The 21,580-nt window shown below is 26.4% G+C and overlaps 1 protein-coding gene across 1 annotated transcript; it reads right to left on the bottom strand.

The window, feature by feature from the left end:
- Positions 1–7,138: 7,138 nt before the first annotated feature.
- Positions 7,139–11,106, bottom strand: LOC8262561 (protein NRT1/ PTR FAMILY 4.3). The gene is made up of 5 exons (XM_048376193.1): positions 10,772–11,106; positions 9,901–10,118; positions 9,134–9,568; positions 8,383–8,528; positions 7,139–8,174 (listed from the first exon to the last, which is right to left on the bottom strand). Exons 1-5 carry the CDS (start codon positions 10,920–10,922, stop codon positions 7,277–7,279), a joined length of 1,848 nt encoding a protein of 615 aa, XP_048232150.1. The 5' UTR covers positions 10,923–11,106; the 3' UTR covers positions 7,139–7,276.
- Between the last annotated feature and the right edge of the window lie 10,474 nt (positions 11,107–21,580).

Below are 21,580 nucleotides of genomic sequence, written 5' to 3'. Positions count from 1 at the left end.
TATAATTTATAAAATAAATTTTTTTTATTGAAATCATAAAAATTAATAAAAGTATATAAGAAAATATACTACAAATAAAAATAAAATAGTAAAAATGTATAATTTGTAAAGAAATAATGTGACAACAAAATCTTAGAAGGAATAAAAGAAAAATAATAATTATGAATTAGTAAAATAGTTTATTCTAAGTTTAATAATAATGACCATTAAAAATTTCATATATATGCAATAAATTTTTATTGACTCACTAATTTTTATAGTAAAAAGTATAATTGATTTGCCATGCCATTTTTTATTGTAAAATTTAAAAATTATTGTTGAGAATTATTTTTAAAAATAAATTAGAAATATAGATAATTGTTTTAGAATTTTAAAATAATTAGAAAATATTAATTAAAAAATGTAAAATTTATAATAATTAGATCTTTCTTTTATTTCACCAACTTTAATATGATCAATATTTCTAACCGAAGCATCAAAAGGTATGCGACTACATGTCTGAACTATCTCAATCTACATTCTCTCAACTTCTTAATGGGAGACATTTTTACACTTTTTTTCCCTATTATGTTCATTACGAGCTTTATGCTTTCTTTTATGGTCTACACATCTATCTTAGCATCCTCATCTCGGCAACTCTTTTTCACAGTTGCAAGTTGTATCAGTGTGCTAGAACTTATCTTTTAATTTCAAAAGGAATTCTACATTCACATGTGACATTGGTGCTAATGAGCATATTAAATAATCCCTGTGGCTGAGAGCTTTCATAGCTCAGGTACAACGATGCAATTGTCGGGCACCTTTTACTACTGAGCTAATAGTCCGTCGTGCGGTCCTTCCATCGAATCTGCTGGTGCTTTAATCCTGTGAATAACATCCGCTTTGCATTCACCATTTCTTTTTAATTGGACAAGGCATTGGATTTTATAGCTTATAAACTCAAGCTACCATTTGATTTTTTTATCATACTTTTTTCATATCTTCTTGTAATCAACTATTCTTAATTTGATGCAATGCTCAACATACTAAAAATTTATATAATTATTACTTACAATATATTTATATTTATTTTTTATCAATAAACAATATATTAGAATTAATGAAATACACTTTTCACAATAGATTAATTCAAAGCACTTAACTTCCATTTATAAAGGATTTAAATATAACAATTCATGAAGGTCATATGAGCAATTGAATCAGAGTTGACTTTATGGGGCCAATTACGAAAATAAGATAAGTTCAATAGTTTAATTATGTATTTTTCCTATTATAAATAATGTCATTAGTGAGAATATTAATTTTTTATTCATACTATTAGTGGAGGAGCTAAAAATAACAACTCGTAAAGTTGAGAAGTCTAATTGAATTAAAATTAAGTTTAAAGGCCAATTGTAAAATTGGAACAAGTTCAAAGGTCCATTTATGTATTTAGCCATAAAGTATTTATGTGAATTAGATATAATATTGATGTAATGGTTTATTAAGCATAGTTATTTAGATACATATACATATCTTTATATTAAAATATGAAATTAGAGTTTTTTTTATAACATCGAACAAGAAAATATATAAAAATTAAATCAAAATATATTTTAAAAAGCTTAGTATAATTCTTATGAAAGAGAGTAAGGAAAAAACTTTGAAATAATTAAATAAATGAGAGAAAATTTATAAATAACTTTTATAAAAATTAGATTAAATTTATAATTTTAAAAAGTGGCTTAAAAATTTTAGAATAATTTTTATAATGATAGAATGAGAAAAATAATTTAAAATAATTAAATGGTTAAGTATAAAATTATAACACTTTTAATATTAATTAATATATGTCTTTCTAGAATAGTTAATGAACTTCTTTAATACTCATATAATTTTTATTTTCAATAGTTTTTTTCATATAAATTCTTAAACTCACTACAATTTAAATAAATAACTTAAAAATTATAGAAAAGTACTACAATTTAAATAAATAACTTAAAAATTATAGAAAAGTTCTTGTGAAGAGAGAGAAAACAAGTTACAACCTTGCTTTTGTATATATATACGAGATAAATGCCCGCCCTATGAGCGGCTTAATAATGAAATTATTAAATTAAAAAGTAAATAATAAACAATTTTACATTAAAAGATATAGTAAAAATATTAACATATCAAATGATTAAATAATTAAATTTTAATTCTTAAATAAAAATAAATATTTAATAATAAATTTTTATGTTATTTTTATTGAACAAAATACATATTCATTAAGCTTATATCATATATGATATACTTTATAAATGATTTATAAAAATTAATTCGTACGAATTATAAGTGACTTGACAATATAATATATAATGACATTCCAATTATAATTATAATTATTATTATAGCATAATTTAAAAACAAAAAATAAAACTCGATATATATATATTAATACTACAATTTCGAGCTATTAAATTAAATTCGATATATATTTATTAACATATTTAGTTATAAAATATCAACTTAAAAAAACATCTAATATGTTTATAAATTTGTTTGTTTTGTCAAAAATTGAAAATTCAAATAAAATAGAATAACTTAATGATTTATTTATAAAATTTCAGTACAAACACTTTTATTGGTTAATGATTCTTTTAATTAAAATAAAATTATATTTAAAGGTAATTCATTAATAATTTTATTCATTTCAAAAAATAAATAATAATTAATTTATTAGTTATGTATGACTTGATAAAGAGTTTGATTAATTATAAAATTATTAATTACAATCATTGGAAAACATAAATAAGAAATGAATTATCTTATAAAGAATAAGAAACAATGATTACATAAATACTAAACTAAACACTTGCATATCAAATGAGAAGAAAAACACAAGTAAAAGAATAATTGGTTCTCCAATTAATTAATTAATAAATATTAATCAAAATATTTGTTATACTATAAAAATAAATAAATATTAAATTATTAAATTATACTTAAATAATTAAAATATTTAATTAATTAGTTTGTTGTCATACTAATTTAAAAAATAGTGAATCTATTTCTATAATCTAAAGTAATACGGTTATAACCTTTTCTTTAGATAAGAAATTATTTACATGAAGAAAAAATTGTAATCCTAACAATTTATAGTGGAAATAGCTTTTATTTTTAAGATAATAAAAGATAAAAATGATATTGCTACACATACAGAGATCTAAATATCTTTTACTAATTATTATTATAATCGTTTAATGAGTATTATATTAATTAAAGTAAATTAAATTAGTTAACAATAATTATATTAATTAAAATTTTGAGTTACATTACACTTAAATGGTTAAGAATCACATTAATTAGTTTATCATTCTACTAATTTACATAGAGTAAATGATAAAAAAAGAATACAGAATTAGATGAACTAATAGTTAACGTAATCTGAATACTTTAATTCTTGATTGAATAAGTTTTATGTTTAGATCGTAACAAATAATCTAAAATAAAATTTAAAGTTAAAATAGAACTATCAAATGCATATTTGTTCTCTTTGGCAATCAAATTCTTAAAATATAAGATATATAAGCAATTGACTCAATATGAGAAATTAACTTTTATATTTATTTCTTTAAAAATTTGAGTGAAACTAATTGATGAAAATAGTGTCTGGAACCATATTATCTTAGATAACGATTTCATAATCTCTAAGAAGAGTCATTAAACTTTCAATTAATCTATTCAACTAAAATTTTGTAAATATTTTAAAATAATTATAATGATTAATAAACAATTGGAACTTAAAACTCATATATATATATATCAAGTAAGTAAGCATAAACGGAAAGAATTGCATATAAAGTAATTCAACTAAAAATAATAATAAAATAAAAAGCATATATCTATAATATTTTAATTGACTTAATACAAAAAATATAATAAAAATATTATTTTACCCTATAAATATTTTATTTGACTAAATATAAAATATACAATAAAAATATTATTTTACTCTGAATAGGAGCAAATGTTCATGCTTTGCATGAGACAAAAGATAATTTCATTTTTATATACTAAATTGCAATTAAAATATTTAAAATTTTAATTATTAATAGACAATCTATACTTTAAATTACTTTAAATTATCTTCCTCACCCTATCATCCTAAAAATTATTGTAAGATTTTCAAACCATTTATTAAATTTATAAACTTAATCTAATTTTTATAAATAAATTCTATAAGCAAGTTGAAAATCTTGCTTTCGTTAAAGTAATCTAACGGTTGAGTATAAAATTATAAATTTTTTAATACTAATTAATATATATCTTTCTAGATAGTTAATGCACTTCTTTAATATTCATAAAATTAGTATTTTTTAGTAGTTTTCTTTTTCATATAAATTCTTAAGCTCATTATAATTTAAATAAATAACTTAAAAATCATAAATAAAAATTTGTGAAGAGAGAAAAAGAAAATTAATTATAGTCAATTTATTTTAATAATATTAAAAATTATAAATTTACTATAACTAAAATTAAATAATTTCATATTTTATATATGATTTGTAAAAATAAATTTGCACATATTATAGTCAACTTGATAATATAAAAATTACATCCTATATTTAAAGATAAATATACTATTATAATGCAATTTCAAAACATCAAATGATAATAATATGCTATATATAAAGATATTTAATTCTTTCTAACTTTTAATTTATTAATTTAAATATAATTAAATATAAATTATTAACTAAAATAATTTTAATGAGTTAAATATTATTTAAATACTTTGATTAATAAATAGTTTGAAACTCATATACATATCGAATAATAAAATAATCAGATTCGATTAAAGATAAGAATAATAAAAATAAAATGTTACATTTAACTTGATTAAAAATATAATAAAAATACAATTTTACTTTGAATAGAAGTATAAATTTAGGATATATATATATAAATACTTCAATTAATAAGTAATTTAAAATTTATATACATATCGAGTAATAAAGTATAAATAAAAAGTAGCACATGTAAAATAATCAAATTCAATTAAAAATAAGAATAAAAAAGTATAATGTTTCATTTAATTGATTAAAAAATAAAATAAATATACTATTTCAATTTGAAAAAGTATAAATTTAAGATATACATAGACACACACATACACACATATATATATGCATTGACAAAAATGTAAAAAAAAAAAAAGCCTTTATTCATCTTAAAGAGAACAAAACTTCAAACAAAGAATCATAAGAAATCAATAACGTAAATTTTTTTACATAATTATTGGAGCATTTAATAATAAGTAAATTAAAATATATTATTAAATGATGGTTAATGAAGAGTTATATAATAATTAATAAAAAGTTATTTAATTTATGTATTTAAATTTTTCAATAATAAATTAAATTCATCAAAATGTAAAAAAATTTATAGAAAACTTGACAAGAAGATTGCTTTCATATATATATATATATAAAAGATATAGATTGTTGAGTTAGCTTTCATGACAACATCGTATGTATTCATTAATCGTACATGTGACTGAGCTGAATTGGGAGAATTAAATACATACTCAACCGAATTTATACGTACCCTTCATTGAATAATAATACCATTGATTCTGTATCTCAATCTCTCTTTCTCTCCCATTTAACTCTGTTTTCTTCTTCTTCTCTCTTAAATTCTTTCTCAACTTTCTTGGTTTCCATTACTGTTACTCGTTGTTATAACCTAAAGCTACAAGACACAGATAATTAGGAGACCCAGACCTTAAAAAAGCTAACCATGAAGGTGGGAGAGACTAAGTCCGTATAAAGCTTATTAGAATTTCATTTTTTCAATGTGAAATCTACATCTCATACTTTGCCAACTGGGATCATAACAAAAATCTTCTTATGAGAGTGTACTCTTGCTTGGCTTACGGGCTTTTTCCTTCCCTTTTTTGCTTTCCTGTATTGCTTATAACTTATAAGCCTCATTGCTATCACACTTAGGCAGTCTCTTATGCTATTCCCTTTTACTTTTACTGCCTTCTGCACTTTCTTGCTCTACCACCACAACTTCTTTGATGGCGGGACATGCCCTTTAGGGTCACCAAGTACCTCTTGAATGTCCATAGCCATGTTCAATGTATACTTTATTTTATTAGGCTTCACATGTAAGGAAACAGAAAATACTATATATGTAACTATATAGGCTCATAATGTACATTTCTTTTCATCTTTTTGGCCACTTCTCATATCTCTTCATTACTCTCTTTCGGGATCCTATGCTTGTTATGGTAAAACAAGCCATGATCCAATTGATGACCAAAAGGAATATGGAACTCCATCTCTTTGGAAAGTACCCGGGAACCATGCCTGTCTTTCAGCCCACATCTTGATGAATATCCAGCCATAGTGTATATATAGGGTTCTTCTTCTTCTTCTTCTTATTATTATTATTATTATTATTTTTTGCAGGTGAGGGGGGGGCCTATCTATCTCCAACATCAAGACATGTTTCAGGCATGTCTTTTAGTATAAGGTAATTTGACTTGGAAAAACAACTATAAAAAATGGGAACAACAGATATCTATTAGTACTTTTTTTTTTGGTTCAATCTCTGATAGGCCATCTCTCTTTCTCTCCATTGCTAAGATAACTTTTGCTTTTTGACTTTATTGATAGAGTCTTGATTATGTTCCATATACATGCATCACATTAGCAGTAGTTAGATTGCTCCAAAAGATCTGTCTTTTCTTCAAGTAGTACAGCATTAGCCAAGCACTATCATATTCCTTTCTTTTCATTTGTATCATTCAAAGAAAAATTTATGGGGTACCCATGATCAAGCGCATTGCATTATTGATTAAAGGAATAAATTGATAGACAGAGGAGAAACAGAAGGAGAATGCAATGAATCTTGTAAAGACAATGAGTTTATATGCACAATTCTTCTTGGATCATTTGGGACCCTCTTCAAAAGTGTATCTTCTTTTCTCCTCCAAATATGCGTCTCCAATAAATTAGTGCTAAACTGAAAAATCATATTCTAATTAGTCATTTTCTTTTGCATTAAGTTTAAGATTCTTGTAATAGTTTTATAAAACTTGTAGCATAGCCCCATAAAGAAAAAAAAGAAACAGAAACCTGTGGTAAGAAAAGACAAGAAGCAATAATGACAGAGAAAAGGGCGGAGATAATCCATTCTAACAATTTTTTTGCCTCATAATTCTTTACTTATATATAATACAAGCCTATAGAGATAATTTCAAGCAGACATATTCATTTCCTATTATTTATGTTATCTCTTTTAACTAAGGTATGCTTTCATCTCCAATACTTTTTGAAGGATTGAAGCTATAGTTGTCAAAGTAGTGATCCCCATTTGTCCCATGCTGTTGTTGTGAGCTTGACATAGATGGATTATAAGAATACCATCTTGACCAAAAGAGATAGTTGAGGAAGTTGAGGAAGCTAAGAACTGCTAGCAACCAATAGAAGAGGTCAAGCCTGTCCTTGTTGAGGTTGTTCTCACTTAGCCAACCTTTATTTGAAGAACCTGAAGTGATCTTGTTTACTAAAGAAACCAACAAAGAGCTCAAATAAAATCCAAATGAATATGAGCAATAGGTCATTGCTGTTAAGAATGCTTGCATCCCTTTTAAAGATTGCTTGTAAAAGAACTCAACTAGACCTACTGCAGTGAGCATTTCTGATAATCCAAAGATTAAAAACTGTGGAGTTATCCAAAAGATTGATATTATGTTGTTCGAATCTACGGCTTCATCCCTTCTCTTCTTCTCCATGATAGCAGCAGCAACCATGGAGAAAGTTGCAAGAAATAGGCCAGTACCTATTCTTTGTAGGGGGGTTATTCCTGATTCATGACCTGTGAATTTTCTTGCAAAAGGGACAAAGAAAGTGTCATATAAAGGGACTACTACTATAAGGATAATGTAAGGGATGGATTGAAGTGAAGCTGGTGGGATTTTGAAGGATTTAGTGAGATTGGTATCCATGGAATTTCCTTGTTGGACTGAAAATGTTTGGAGTTGAGCTAAAATGGTGTTGAAAAGGATGGTGCATGCAAATATTGGAATTACTGATATTAGTAATTTCACTTGCTCCACTTGTGTCACTGTGCATAATCTCCATGGACTCTCTTTTGTATTAGACACATCTTGAGTTTTGATGCAGGCTTTGTCCAAGAACCTGATATAAATGTCACAAGGAAATTTATCATGTTAATATAAAAATGTATGGCTAACTAATTAACTCGAGTGACTATAGATACCATTTTGTGCAATAGAAAACATTCATGAATTAAAAATAGAGCAATAATTCCCAGTTATTTTGATCTAATAATGGAGGTACTGTACATATGACATCATAACCAATATTGATAAGAATTTTGAATTACCTGAACCTTTGAGTGTGTAATAGCTTGCCAGAGTCAGAAGATAGTCCAACTATGTTATTGTTTAGCACATTGTTTTGGCTTTCATGTAGCATATCTGGACTAGATGGACAAACTTGTTTTCTCTTTAATATGGCAGCCACGAAAACCTGATACAATTGCAGAAAGGATAAAGAGAATCCAATTAGAATAATGTCACAAAGATGAATGCTTCAATATATACATGATGATTATGCTGTGGCTACAGGAAAACTGCATTAAAAACTATTTTCTGTAACCATTAGTCAGCAGACAAACCTTTTTAATGGTGCCCAATAATGCACATGTTAGTTTTGTCTCTAATAGTATAAGCAGAACCAGAAAAAAAAAAAAAAAAAAAAAAAAAAAAAAAGCTGAAAAATATATTATAGGTTAATTTTGTCCCTAATACACATGTTAATCAGCAGAATTAAACTGTTAAGCCCACAAATTAAGGCTAAACATCGAAAACCACTAAATCAATATAGATTCCTGATGGACACTAGCTAGATAATTATATAAACAATATATGTTTAGGGTCATAATCAACAATCTAATAGTGACTTGTGACACACAAGAAATTACATAAATGCAACTAGGCATCAATGGTCAGTATCCACATGTAATAGTAGGAAGAAAACATGAAGCAAAGAAAAAAAAAATATATATATATGTGCATAAAATTACATACCAGTTATAGAGAAATCAATTAAAAGAGATTAAGATGAATAATTACTTGAGCAATGGGGACGAAAATGCTTCCTTGAGGAGGCTTGTTTCTGTAATATAAAGTACCAGAAACCAAGCTGATAAGTCCCATTGCCATAGCAGCAGCAGAGACACCAAAGCCGACATCCATCCCAGAATGTGTCTGGACCCATACAAGAACTGTTAGGGCAATAAGTTCACCCATGGAGAAAGCAAAATATGCAGCATTAAAGTAGCTTGAAAGCTTCTTGGATTGCTTTGTGTTGTTCTGATTGAATTGGTCTGCCCCATGAGCAATCATGTTTGGTTTAACACATCCACTCCCTAATGCCACCAAGTATAGGGCTACAAAAAATATCAAAGCCTTGAAGCCCTTTGCTTCAACACACTGCTCAACATTTATATTACACTGAGGTGGCTTCAGTTGAGGAAGATGAGCTTGGACTGACAGTAGTATGAAACCCTACAAAATCCATTGCCAAAAGGAAAAAAAAAAAACATTAATTAGGTAAGAAAAATAGACAATTTAATTTCACTATTACATTAAATATCAATTTGCCTATTTTAAAGATTAATATATTGAATGGTCTGTATTAATCTTTGATTGAAAATATCTATCCGAAGGGACCTTTAAGTCTCATCGATCTAATGGTGGAACACTCGTGTGCATAATGCACACAGACTTTTATGATAAGAAGCAAGTAAAAAGAAAAGGTTGAGAGGTATGGCTAGAGAGACAAAAAGTGGGGTTGAAGGGAATGAAAAAGGCTGATTTGAGAGAAAGGAACAACTTACAGAAAGTTCCACAAAACCAAAGATAAGCATGGTCCAGAAACACCCAAGGTAAGAGTCTGAAAGGTAGCCACCAAGGAGGGCCAAGATAAAGACAGTTCCAACAAAGTTTGTCACTATATTTGCAGAACTTGACAAAGAGAAGTGCATCTCATTCATCACATATGTTATCAGATTGTTCCCTACTGCTGCTATTGCCATTATCTCAAATGCTTGAAGCCCTGCAAAATAGTTAATTCCATTGAGAAAGAATAAAAGAAAGAAGAAACAAGAACTATTATTCAACAATTAATGATTAGTCTTTGAGCTCAACTTTCAACAATTAATTGATACTTAAAAGCACTTGGTCAAAATAAAATGAGAGAGAGAGAGAGAGCAAATCATGTTCATATTTTATGTTGTAGAATTTTCAATACTGTTGACTCCTGTTGCTTTCACCATCAATCTTGTGTAGTATATACCCAATTTGAAAAAAGTCATACTATGTACTAATTAATGAGCATCAACAATATTAGTTTTTGTTTTTTCCCTTAAAAATAAATAATAAGAAGCCTTTTCATATAAGCAAAATGGAGAGAAGCATCTTCACTCTCATTCTTCAATCGTCATTCAAAACCTTCCCATACAATCCCACATTAATTACAAGAATTTTCGATCCTGACAGTAAGTAAGTGTATATCTCAATTCATCGGCGTCCGAAGAAAAGAAAAATCTGGGGCTGTATATGAGAAAACCTCCATGAACAGTATATGAGCAAGATCTCTCAAGCAAAACTGCGTACGTAGTCACACATATCTCATGTGTTCTTGAATTCTATAATATCAAAAAAAAAAAAAAATAGTATTATATAACTGAAAAAGAGAAAGAGACGTACCAAGAACAAATGTTGCAGCCCTCATTCCACCATGCTTGTTAGGGTTAGAAGGTCTGCCTCTCCAATCAACTGTACCACTCTCTTCACTAACAACACTACTCATCTTCAGCTCTCCTCTCTTGTTATTACTACGAGCGTTACTCATTTCCATGCTTTCTTCTTCTCTCTTTTCTTTATGTGTTGAAGAATCTCGGAAAATATATATATATATATAGAGGGAGGAGAAAGAAATGAGAACAGAAACTGAAACCAAAGTTTATTGTCTGATAATTCTCTATGCTGAAATTGAGGCAAGTGGGTTGTCCGAAATATATAAGAATAAGGAGAAGGAAGAGGAGAGAAGGCGAAAGCTTGTAATGAAACTGCCTTTGAAAAAAAAAAAGGAATGAAAACCCACACGCGCTTCAACTACGTGGATAACACTTGTAACAGGAAAAAGGCGTTTTCCCTCTCTGCGAAACGAATTTAGGATTACGCGTAGATGGTGACACGTATTTTCACTCACGAGAATTAGAAAAATCCTGAATTTAATTTATTATTCGTCAGTATTAATACTTTTAAAATGAGTGAACGATAATAATTAGGTTTAAAAAGAAGAAGAAGAAGAAGAATTAGGAAAGGTTTGATAGGAGAGTTTGTGTGCTGTAGTTTATTGCTTAAAGTTGACATTTATAGTGGTGTTTTTTGCGGCCTTGTTAATGGCGGTCCACATTCTTTATTTTTCTTCTTTCTTGGTTCAATCCAATTAATTACATGAATTTTATATTCATTATGAAATGTGGTAACAATTATGTTACCTCATTAGCTCTTTCTTTAGATTTTTCCATCATGTCACCACAAAAGAAAGGACCACAAAATCCACGAGCTTCATGTTTTCTAATCTAATATTCTTTATGTATATTTATAAATAATGTAAAGCTTTGCTTTTATTCAGTATGTTGATATCAATGTGATGTGAGACACTCTAAAGTTCTATAGCAATTTTTGCCTTACTCTTGCATGTTGATTTTTCTATAACAGACTTCCTGCCTCTATATTGTTTCCATGCTTAATCAATAATAATTCGGATCCAAAATATATGAGATATTATCCACTTTGATTTTATTAGCTTTATGATTTTGTCTTTTTTGATGATTTCAAAAATTCACCCGAAAGTCAGATTACCTGTTTTATTTTCTTTGAATATAATATATTTAATTTTAAAGTTCTTCTAGCTTACAAGTCAAATGATCAAAATATGTCCCGTGTGTTTAAGTTTAATTCTTTACATGTATACTATTAGCCATTTTTTTTTTATCTCAGTTTTTATTCAAAATTCAATACATTCATGCATCCCTATATCTTATAGGTCTGTCATTCTAAAAGTCTGTTAGAATGCACTTCTTATCTAGACATCTCACCTAGCGTTCACTCTTTGCTATTGGATTACTCTCTGAGCCATATACCGTCATATAATTATGAATTTTCACCCGGTATGTCCTTGCACTACAAACTACGAAAGAAAATTTGCTTTTACAATTCGAATTCAAATTAGACGAGATATTATCTTTTTTAATCTTTATTGGGCTCACAATTTTAATCTACTAGTGAACTAAAAAATTTAATAAAAAATTTATTTTACAATTTTTCTAAGCCGGATATGTTTAATTTTAGAGTTCATTTAACTCTTGAACTAAAAATTGAAAAAGATTAAAAAGTGTATTGTGTGATTGATTTTAATTCTTTATATATAAATATTATCAGTAATTTTTTTGATATACATTTCAATTCATCTATTTATTTATGAATTTTCGTACTCAAGTTGTCTGCTATATTTAAAACCTGTCAGAAAGTGCTTTTTATCTGTTACTTTCTACCCCTTATTACACTATTTTTCTTGGGCAGGTTGTCGTAAAACTAATTCAATTTAAGTTTATAATATAAATTGATAGCCCAAACCAATTCTTATAAAAAAAAAAAAAAAACAAAAGATTTGCATGATGATGCTGATGATTGATGGGTAATGATTACAACTCTATTTGAATTTTAAGAACTATTCTTTTAGAGAATTAAATTTAAATAAATTAGGTCCTGTTATTTTTATTTGAATTTTGCTTCTCTCTAGGATTAGTTTTTAAAATTTTATTTATTGTTCATGCTAATATATATGACAGTTGGAAACTCTTGAACTCCACCTCATCTCGTTTGTTTGTAATCATGACCACTTCATTGCCTTTCATCTTTTTGTTTTGTTTTTTTTTTTTCTGTTGTAAATGGTGCTATTAATGGTCTGAATTCATACATGTCATGTCATGTTCTGTTATAGCAGTGTAGAAACTTTCACCATTTTGGGTGGGTTATAGTAGTGAAGAAATTTCAGGAACTTGGGGTATTGTTCAAATACTTCAGAATATAATTGTGGAATAGAGAAGTCTGAATAGAGCCAAAACCAATAACTTCTCCACTTGTTTTTAAGATGATAAATGAGACCCTGTAGATAATCTTCCTCATGAATGCAAATATAATAAGATATGATAAATCACCTAACTACATAGGCGAACAATTGGAACGATAATCTCAAAGATGATTATCTGTAAATAAATATAGAATAAAAATAATTTTAAAAAAATACTTATTTGTAAATAAGTATAGTAAGAAAATTATACAAATAAGTATAATAAAGAAATCATTAGAGGTGGATCTCCTGAATCTATTCTGATGCTTAAGTCAGATAGAGAACACATAATTGAATATAAAATTATGAGATGGATCTAACATTTATAGGTCAAACTTTCTTTATATAGTACTAGGATAGTCCTCGTTCGTATAAGAATCAGACTCATTTCTTTATCGGTAAAGTGTCAATCTTCTAGTTGGATTCCATTTTTTATCCTATTCAATTTGTCTACTCGGATAGAGTAACCTCTTAGAAATTCATTTACTAGTCAAGAATTCTTATTTATATTGAACTTGTACGATGATCTGTCATAGTTCGAATTGTTCGAATTTCGTTACTTTAGTTGAAAATATATAATTTATACATAGTTATCAGGACACATGCATTTGTATCATTTTCAGATAAATAGATGCTTATAATTATTTTACTGTTTTCAAATATTTGCATTTTTAAATACCAGTATGGTACTAGTCTAGTGTGCACGCTTACTAGATTTCAATATTTTTTTGACTAAAAGTGACAAGTTTAAATCTCTGGAGTCATATCTATTAAAAAACTTTACCGTTTACGATTCTAATGGAAATGACATGGATGAAAATAAAAGAAAAATTATTTAAATTAATTTCTTTATTATAGATGCCCCATTTGTCCAAGGTTTCATTAATTAAACCATAAGTAATGTCATTGTTTTTCTACAATTATCTATCAAAATTTTATAACAGAAAAAATTGAGAATTCTATCTTTAGCAGCCATTCATTCTCATTTGAAATTCTTGAAAATGAAAGTCAAACAATTGGGAACGAAAATGAGCTCAATGTGAATATATCTTTACTTGGGAAAACATTTTCCAAGCTTGAGATTAAATTTGCATATAAAGAGAGAGAGAAGACTTTCCATGAATATATAGAATGAACACTTGGCTTTTTGCTGTTGGCCAGATCATTATCTGAGTACTGGATAAGGTGAAAAGTCAAAACCCTTTTCTTTTTTTTTTAAATATTTTAAGATGATAAGAGTCAAACCTTCAATCCAAAGTAAGAAAAATGAACCGTAAAAATAATTAGAGAAAAGGAAAAGAAGATTATGGCTATTATGAGAATAAGTTTCTCAACAATAAATTATTAATTTTAATTAATCAAATATTTTTTATTAAGGAAATATATAATCGAATAAATTATATCTCCACAAAAGAAAACTATAATAACGGCATAAAATTTAAAATTAATAAAACTAAACAAGGACAGAAAAAGATGAGGACGCACCAAAAAGTTGACAATGAGCCAAAAAGAATAGATTTAATTAAAGGGTAACAAACTTTCCAAAAGAAAATTAATAAAAATAAGGGAAAGCGAGAGGAAACTGCTTCAGTTTTTTTTTTTTTTTTCTTTAAGTATAATATTTTTAAGCTAATTTTTTTTTTAATATTTTTAAGCATACTACTTAATACAGAGAAGAGTTCTTTTTTTTTTTCTTTTAATTACAAATGACGAAAAAATATAAATTTAAGATTTAATATAATTTAAAATATGCATTTGAATCAAATAAAGTGTGTCAATACATCATAAAAATTAATTAATTTACATTAATGTATAACAACTCAATTGTTAATTATTGTAGGCCTATTTGGTTTATCGTAGTCGGTGGCTAATGGTACGATAAATTAAATCGTCTGGTAAAATTTTATTAGCGGTTGCTAATAGTATATTAAATGACCATTGAAGATATAATTTATTATTAAATAATATAATTTATTTTATTCAATGAATATAAATTAATTAAAGATTATAGTTAAAATTCTCTAGCTCAATTATATTTATTATTAAAAATTTATAAAAATTATTTTAAAAAATAAAAATTAAATTTAAATTCTATTAATAAAAATTTCTAATTTTGAAAGTCATAATTATAAATATTATAATTATTTAACTATTAAGAATAATTTTAAAATAATAATTATTTATTATAAAATATAAATATTTTATTATTTGAGATAAAATAAATTATCGATATATATTAATTTTTGAGACCTAAATTTTTTTTTACATCTGTGCTTAACTTTTGACACATGAAATTTTTGTTTTGACATGTGTACTATTTTTGATACATGAGATTCAAATTTATGTTTATTTTATAATTTTTCTATTAATTTATTGATTAATAAGTTATATTCCTAATTAAACACTGTCTCTATTCCTAATAAATAAGATATTAATTTTATTTTAATAGTATATTAATCAATAAATAATTTTATAATCAGATAATAATATTAATTCTATCCTAAAAAATATCATATTAATTATATTTTAATATTATATTAATTAATACATTAGTTTTTTAATTAGATAATAGTTTTAATTTTAAAAATTAATATTTTAAATTATATCTTTAATATTATATTCAATAATAAATTATTTTTTAATTATATAATAAAGTTTTTGATTTTAGAAAATAGTAATATCAATTATATTGATAGTATTGATTTATATAATACTAAAATTAATTAATAAATATGTTTAAAATAATTTTTATATTATTATACTAATAAACCTTTAAAGAAATTAAGAAGGACATTTAAATATAGTTAGTTTGCTATTATTTTTTAAAATATTATAGATTAATATGAAATATTAAAAAAATTATTAAATTATTTTATCAATTTAATTTTATAATCGAAATAATAATAATGGTTATGCAACACCCAGATTCACGATTAGTTATTAATAAGTTTAATAAGAATAATAGTGTTTAAATAAATACATAAAACCTAATCAACTATCAGCTAACAAAAGAAATTTTAAAATAAAACTGATTCAATCTGCAACTGATAGCTAATTTAGTTTTAAACAGCTGCATTAAACTTTTGAATCAAACGCCCTGAATTCTTATATGCTATTAAACATAAATTTGCATGAAGGAAACCAACACTTATAGTGGTGGTTACAGTTTCTACAAATCATCAAGGGTCCCCTTCCACCTCCACTGACCACCTCCTTCCTTCCTCACCATCCCCTTTAAACTCATCACAACCATCCATTTTATATCGCCATCATGACCACCATTAATCACCCAAATTTATAAAAAAAAAAAAAAAAAAAAAAAAATTCAAATTTGAAATTTAGAAAATTAACTATGTTAGTGATTTTATAAGTCACGGCATGCATGTGGAAAACCTCTACTATATAAAACGACATTGCGCACAAAGTACCAAACATGATTTTATAAGTCATTTCCATATCTTGGCCTCCTTTTATAAACATTGTCACTTGTTTCAATTAATTTCAGCCTTGATCAACGGAAAGTTAATGATTTACACTTTCTACTTGGATTCAATTTGATTCTTTCTAAATATCATAAAAATAATCGGTGAATAAAATAGAAAAAATCAACTTTCCAGTTTCTTAATGATAAGGTGACTAAATAATATCAAAATTAAAATGAACTCAATAACCAATAAGTCATCGTAATTTACATACCGGGCATTAATTACGTACAATAATATGAGTTTAGAGAGTAATCTAACATTAAAGTGACTAAATGGAGCAATGGATAAAGAATGGCATAAGTGAGAAGCTTTTGGATATGAATATAAATGTGAATGAGGCCATACCGACCATAATGCAAAAGAAAGAAAGTAGGCATATATAAGGGAATAAAAAGAGAAGGAGTAGGTATGGCCGGCAATGCACTTAGTGAATTAAGAATGATGAATTCTGAAATTTTATTTAAATTTATATTTTCAGAGAATGCATATTGATAAATAGATATAGAAGTATAGTGCACATTACTATTAAGAGCAGTTTATGTGGGTGAAAATAGGGACAAACAAACCATTTCAAAAGCTTGTCGGTTTTCACTCATAAAACTACAGACACTTGGTTTTTGACACGACTCACAATTTTTATGCTTTCATTGCCTTAATCAATTTCTCTTTTTTGGTACATGGTTTTATCCTTTCTTTATATATATATATATATTATAAAAATTTAATATTAATTACAGAACGATCTGATTGGTATTTTTATATATAAAAATTTAAAAAAAAAATTGAATTTAAATCTCTTTTCTTTTATTACGGTTCTGCATCGTTGTTCTCAATACGAATAAAAGTTTTTTTTTTCTTTTATGAAAGAAACTAAGTCATCTCAGGTTCCAATAATGTGGATATTTGCTGCTATAGAGTATGGACCACCTCCAAGTATGTGTGATAGAGTAGTTGAATGAGGTAATGTCATCTTACCAAGCAGCATAATGGATTAGCCTTTTATTAAAGTGAAACAGTCACATCTCTTACCTCTGATTTTTTTGCTACATTGTCCCTATACATATATATACATGTATATGGTAATTGGTGAGTAGAATATACACATCACTTTCAAATGTAATCTTCCACCAGCGTATCGATTAATCCGAGCTGTTTAATTAGGGTTCTACTAATTAGTAGAGCCGAAAAATATTTTGGAAATGAGATTATGAGTTCGAAAATTAATATGTATTTAAAATTAGTACGTGTTTTATGCCTCATATTTAAAATTTGACAACTCAGCAATTATCTTGTTGTAAAAGGATTGTAATTGACCTAATGTTTTTCTCCCTTGAACATGTGGCGGAAACCGATAGGTTCGTCGGCAAGAAAAGTCAAATGATGAAGGTGCAGAACAACCTAAACATATCTTTGTTATGCTTTGATTTTTAGAGTACAAAGAAAGAGGGATTGAGGTCAAAGCGGGAGACAAAGTGGAGACAAGGCATTTGAATCCTAAGTGGATCCCATAAACATATTATAAAAGGTTTGGTCCATTATCAATCCTATAGAAACAGAAAAGAAGAAGAAAAAAATAAAAAAAGTAGCCATATTTGGATTCTCTAATTGAACCTCACAGCATATTCTCCTCTTCTCTCAAATTATCCATTGGTTTTTGTTCTTAAAGATCTTATAATTTCATAAAAGAAAAAAAATTGAATTTTGCCCTATGGAAAATTTAATTTTTGCCATGAATGTTTTTTTACCGATCAACCGAACCGAACTTTAATATAAATTACTTGATATTGATTATATGAGTATATTTTTTATATTTGATAATTCGAGTTAGTGCTCTGTTCTTAAAAATCTTTAAAGTTACTAGGTAGTTTATTACTATATACTTTTGTAATCCGTGAGTAAAAAATTTATCTACAAATGTATAATAAAAATGCAGATGGTCTCGATTGTTTCATCTAATATAACCTATTCTTATTAATATGATATCGTATTATTTATTTTAAAAAAATTATATAAGAATATGAATAATGTGAATGTAATACCACGTCAGATTGCCTGAAGAGAGTCGTCATTTTTCCTTCCTTACTTTCTAAAAATTAAAATAAATACATATTAGATAAGGACAAGTAAGCCTTCATAATTTCCCCTAACAAAAAAAAAAGCCTTTATAATTGCATCATTCTAGGGCATCATCCCCATTTCTATAATATTTTGGTTAAGAATTAAAAGAAAATAGATCATTTCTTTTTCTCCCCTCATAATTAATGACATAGAAGAATGAATGCAAGCATGATAGGGACTATATTATATATATATTAAATGGGTGTCATCCCTAATATAGACCCTTAAAATTTGAATATGACATAATCCACTATGATTATTGGTGAAGAGATGATATACATATTTCCCTAGATAGCTGGATAAAGCTTCTTTTTTCTTTTTCTTTTTTTCTTTTTTTAAGGAAAACAGAAAAAATAAAATCCTTATCAATATGTACTTCCAAAGTGAAATTTGATTCCTGGATGGTGGCAAATCGTGTTTGCCAAATCAATGCAAATTTGTGTGATGAAGCACTTAGTGAAGGCTTACACATGTAATCCCATAACTCTCATTAAATTCTCAAACTAATTAAAATGGGGTTTGGTTACGGAAGCCAGAAATGATGCTAAGAGAATGGATTCAGATTTTTCATGTTAAAGTTAAACCTCATTTATCATGTTTTATACATTTTATTATTAAATTAACCAACTAAATGTGTTTCAATTAGAAGCAATTTCAATATGGATCGAGAAAGTTTTAGATAGATTTGGTTTATACCATGTCATTTATAAACAAATTAAAATTAAAAATTGATATGTGACATTATTTATTAAAAAAATTTATTTGTATTGTATGATTTATTTATTATCAATCAATATCAATAATTAATAGATAATGACACATATCACTATACAATTAATTTTGTCTATGAATAACGTGATAGATAGAGTCTATTTAGGAATTTTTAATAACTGATAGTGCATTTTTAAGATACGAAAAAACTTATCATATTTTCTTTTACCATGTTAAAACACTTTAGGTAATAAAACAAATAAGACTAAGAAAAGGAAAAAAAAGGAATAAATATATATATAATGATCATTATGTAATTTAAAATACAATAATGTTTATAGATAACAATCACTTGAAAACCATATATTTTGATGTCACTAAAAGGTCCGCAATTTTTGGGGGGGAAACTTCCATGGAATTTGCCTTTTATAGTTATTAAGAAATTCAATTTAGTCTTTCAGTCCATTGGGTGACCATTTATAAGTGTTTGTTCTCTAATGTGCTGCAAAAAGAAAAAGCCAAAACCTTAGCCATACCTTTAAAAGTTTTTGGCAAAGGACAATGTCTCCTTGCGAGTGCCGACCATCCGGCTTGGTGCCTAATCCTATTCATATATCAGACTCATATTTATATATAAATATTATGTACAAACAAATACATATATATGAATACTTTTTAAGTCAAAAGTATATATAATAGCTTTGAACTTGGACATAAAATTTAAACCCACTTATGAAAAGCTTATTTTGAACCAATTAATGGGCCTCATTCAAGGCATCTTAATTCTTAACCATATTAAATAGAAAAGAAAAAAAAAAGAATTTTGAAAAATAAATAAATTATTGAGATAGTCAAAAGAGAGCAAAAAGAAGTATATAAGGTGGTGGGTTGGGCGCTCCATCCTTAGGTTTCCCTCCTTTGTGGGGAGTGGGGGGTTGGCTTCATTTCCTCCCACCTTCTTCATCTTTCCCATCCATTTTCATTCTTTTTATTTGTTAATATTACTGTAGAGCTACTAACAGACTGAGAAAATCAAACCCAAAGAACTTATATAAGTCAACTTAAAATATTTAATTAACCGAACCGATGGTTTAAGTTTTAATTTTCTCGAATTCTTTAGTTTTTTTTTTTTTTGCATCAATAATGTCAAAATACCCTTATTGATTTTAATATCGTAGATTAAAAAATAATACAAGGGAGAGTTAAAAGTAAAAAAAGGAAAATATCATGTGCTAGACTTTTATATTATATGATCTAACATCATCTTTAATAACTCGAGTGAGTTCTAAGGGTTAGAAATTCTCTTTTAAATAATGAAAAATTAAATGATTGTTTCAATCGCTATTTTAGAGATCGGACTAGACCGGCCAATTCAATAGAAAATCAATGGATAGTCTATCCTAATTATTTTAAATAATTAGATTTACAATTAACTAGTTAAATCGAGAAAGTCACTCTTTGTTTACATATATTTGTGAAAAAGATATTATGAAAAAATAAAAAGATATCATAACACCAAAGGTTAAATGATCTTGTGTTATATCATTAGAACTTGCATTTAAAAGAAAAATACTAGTTTATTTTTAAGATTTATTGTATATAATTTATTTTTTTACAATTTATTATTTTATTTATAAGCTTGATAACCAAAATAAATATTATGATTCTATCCGGATGCATCTATTAATTAAACTTGTTTTTTAACTATTTAGATTTTAATTTTGGAATTTGTTAGATAGTATTAAGATTTATTAATTTAATATTACAATATTACAATAATTATTTTAAAATATAATCAATATAATGTAAACTAATTTTCATTAATTCGATCTAATTAACAGTCCATCCGATCAAGCACTGATTGAACCGGTGAATGACAGCTTAATCGATTCGGTTATCGGTCCGGTTTCAAAAACATTAGTTTAGATCAATTACGGTGAAATGAAGTGGGTATGAAAAGGAAAAATGGCAACTATATATTGCAAAGCTAATTAAATGACCTCCTAAGTTCCATCCTAGATAGGATTGCACCAATAATAAAATGAAATAAAGGTAAAGTAG

Source organism: Ricinus communis, chromosome 6 (genome assembly GCF_019578655.1).
Source record: "Ricinus communis isolate WT05 ecotype wild-type chromosome 6, ASM1957865v1, whole genome shotgun sequence".
Classification (NCBI taxonomy): domain Eukaryota; kingdom Viridiplantae; phylum Streptophyta; class Magnoliopsida; order Malpighiales; family Euphorbiaceae; genus Ricinus; species Ricinus communis.
The sequence above is the reverse complement of the archived record's forward strand: the minus strand, read 5'-3'. Positions and strand labels throughout refer to the sequence as shown.

Excerpts from the sequence above, each read along its gene's own strand:
- LOC8262561 (XM_048376193.1), bottom strand. The coding sequence starts at position 10,922 with ATGGAAATGAGTAACGCTCGTAGTAATAACAAGAGAGGAGAGCTGAAG. Across the intron at positions 10,119-10,771 it reads GGCTGCAACATTTGTTCTTG|GGCTTCAAGCATTTGAGATA; the intron begins GTACGTCTCTTT and ends ACTATTTTGCAG. Across the intron at positions 8,175-8,382 it reads TTACACACTCAAAGGTTCAG|GTTCTTGGACAAAGCCTGCA; the intron begins GTAATTCAAAAT and ends CATTTATATCAG.